The 2,601-nt window shown below is 41.3% G+C and overlaps 1 protein-coding gene across 1 annotated transcript; it reads left to right on the top strand.

Moving 5' to 3' along the window:
- Positions 1–663: 663 nt before the first annotated feature.
- LOC147639278 (NDR1/HIN1-like protein 13) lies at positions 664–2,317 on the top strand. Its single transcript, XM_086789346.1, has one exon. It carries the CDS (start codon positions 958–960, stop codon positions 1,831–1,833), a length of 876 nt encoding a protein of 291 aa, XP_086645472.1. The 5' UTR covers positions 664–957; the 3' UTR covers positions 1,834–2,317.
- Positions 2,318–2,601: the final 284 nt, after the last annotated feature.

Genomic DNA, 2,601 nt, shown 5'->3' with positions numbered 1-2,601 from the left:
GACAAAAAAAGATTCAATTAAGTCTATTGAATCTACACATTTAGCATATGTAGTACAATCATAGCCTTTTAAATTACAATAAAAAAACATCAAAAAGTAGAATAATCATGTAGCCTTTTAAAGTACAATAAGAACTATAAAAAATTGAACGGTCTAGATTCATGTTGACCATCTTCTCTATGCTAAAGACATGACCAAAATAGGCAACTACACCATATACACACACATAAACAAAAGGGGTAGCTAAAGGCTTCCATGCAACACACACACACACACACACACACACACACACACACACACACACACACACACACAAACAAAAACAAAAGGGGTAGCTAAAGGCTTCCATGCATGGACACCATGGGTAATGGAGACAGGCTATAGCTGATTAATGCAATTGGAATTTTGGCATACCACATGCCCACAAATCCATGCAGAGAGAAATATAATATAATATGCCCACAAATCCAATGCAGAGAGAAATATAATATAATATATATTAGGAATATATTAGGAAATCCGGAAACTGCGACCTGAAATACACGCTTCTTGACGGATTCAGAATCACTATGCTATGTGCGCGTGCCCCATGTTGACAAAGTTACAAGCGCGTGAAAGAAACCCTAAAAGCGAGGACTTTTGATCAGTCTATCAAATCAAAGCTCGCTTCTTCATTCTCTTCCACCAATCAGCAACTCGGGTTGACTGTTCCATAGCTATCTTCCTTCTACAGTCTCCTTCTGCGCAAACTCAGTCTTATAAGTGATCAAGCTAATTACTGTTAAGAGTGTAAAGGTTTAGCTGAGCATTAGAGGGCTGAAAGGCTTGCTTAAGCTGTGTAGTTATGGATACTAATAGAGTGCCGTCTTAAGGTTTTGCTAAGCGTAGAATTAGTGAAAGATTAAGCTTAAGCATAGTATAGCTTGATAGTGAGCTTTGAAACAAATCTAATTAGATATGGCTGATAAGGTTCACCCCATGTATCCTTCTCACCCTCTTTCACCACTCTTCTCAAGATCATCATCTACCACCAGTAGCTCTGTAGCCATCCAGATGCAGGATCAGAAGTCGATTAACAGAGAGCAAGAGCAAAGCCTTATTAATGCTCTTGATCAAGCGTACATGCAGAAGGACTTCATCTACAAGACGCCGGCTCCATTGCCTCCTGATCATCCGAGCTATAGGGTTCGCCGCCGACGCAGACGGCGCAGCCGCTGCTGCTGCTGTCTTGCATGGGTCTGCTCAATTTTGGCAATAATCATCGTACTATTAGGAGTAGCAGCCCTTGTTCTGTACTTAGTCTTACAGCCCAAAACCCCTCAATTCTCAGTCACAGGCGCCACCATCTCGAGCTTCAATGTTTCCACGGAGCCAATCCTAGCATCGAATGCTAGCCCCGGTGTCTCCCTCTACTTGAACGCAGATGTCACATTTGCTGTGCGGGCGGAGAACCCTAATACGGAAATCGGCATCTATTACGACGCAGTGGACGTTACGCTCTTCTACGAAGGTGTCCAGATCGGCGCAGGCTCGATTCCGGCATTCTACCAAGGCCACCAGGACACCACCCTTCTTGACCTGCGATTGAAAGGGCAGGACGTCGCCTTGACGCCCTCTATCGGATCGGCCTTGCAAAACAGCCTGAGGAGCGATAGCAGCATCTCGTTGGAAGCCAAGACCATAGCCAAGGTCAGAGTTAAGGTCGGCAGCTGGAAATCAATGACCTGCAAATTCCAAATAGATTGCGATGTTCAGATCAGTAACCCTGCCGCTGGAAATGCCCGCCTCCTTTCCAAGACTTGCACCTTCAAAGTCAAGGGGCTTATTCTTTAGGGACGTTTCAAACACACCCTACATATTTTTGGTCCAATGTGAAGAGTCTTATGCTTTATAGTCAAGCGTCTTATGCTATAGAGACATCAACACACCCTCCATACTTTTTGTCCATATGGTATGAAACCTGTCTTGAATTGCAAAGGAGATATCCAAACAACATATGGCTTAGATTAGTTATGCTAAACATGTCTATAATTGGAGAGGAGGTATCCAAACACCATATGGTTGAGATTAGTTATGCTAAACCATCTTTTGTAAAAAGATATTTCTTTCTAGAGGTATCAGGGTACTGAACTCACCACCTCATGTGGTTAGGGTGGAGATAGGTGAGCTAGCCACCACTAGGGCAAGAGCCCTACAACCTAGTTAATAAGTTTTCGCCTAAAAACTCTCTAAAAAAATCATATATTTTTTTCAACTTGCCACATTGTACAAACATCAAGTATGTTCCACATATAATCAAGGATATTCATTGACTGCATTGACTAAACATAACATGAAGCGCATTGACAAAAGGGTATTGTTGTCTAAGCATAAAGTTGCTTGTCCATGCTTTTCATCATGCTAGTTATCTTGAAGACAAAAAAAAAAATCTACATGAGGTAGATGGCTACTATATAGACGTCATTTTTTTCCCATAGTTCTCTTTGATGAATATGTTTTTTAGATAGTTGAAAGAATGACTTTTAGTGGAGGTAATCGACAACAACATGGATCCCTAATTTATAACTAAAAAGTTATAAAGATTTCTAAAGTAATATTAAC

Source organism: Cibotium barometz, chromosome 4 (assembly GCF_041138505.1).
Source record: "Cibotium barometz isolate CiBa-2024 chromosome 4, ASM4113850v1, whole genome shotgun sequence".
NCBI lineage: Eukaryota > Viridiplantae > Streptophyta > Polypodiopsida > Cyatheales > Cibotiaceae > Cibotium > Cibotium barometz.
This window is presented reverse-complemented; position numbering and strand designations above follow the sequence as displayed.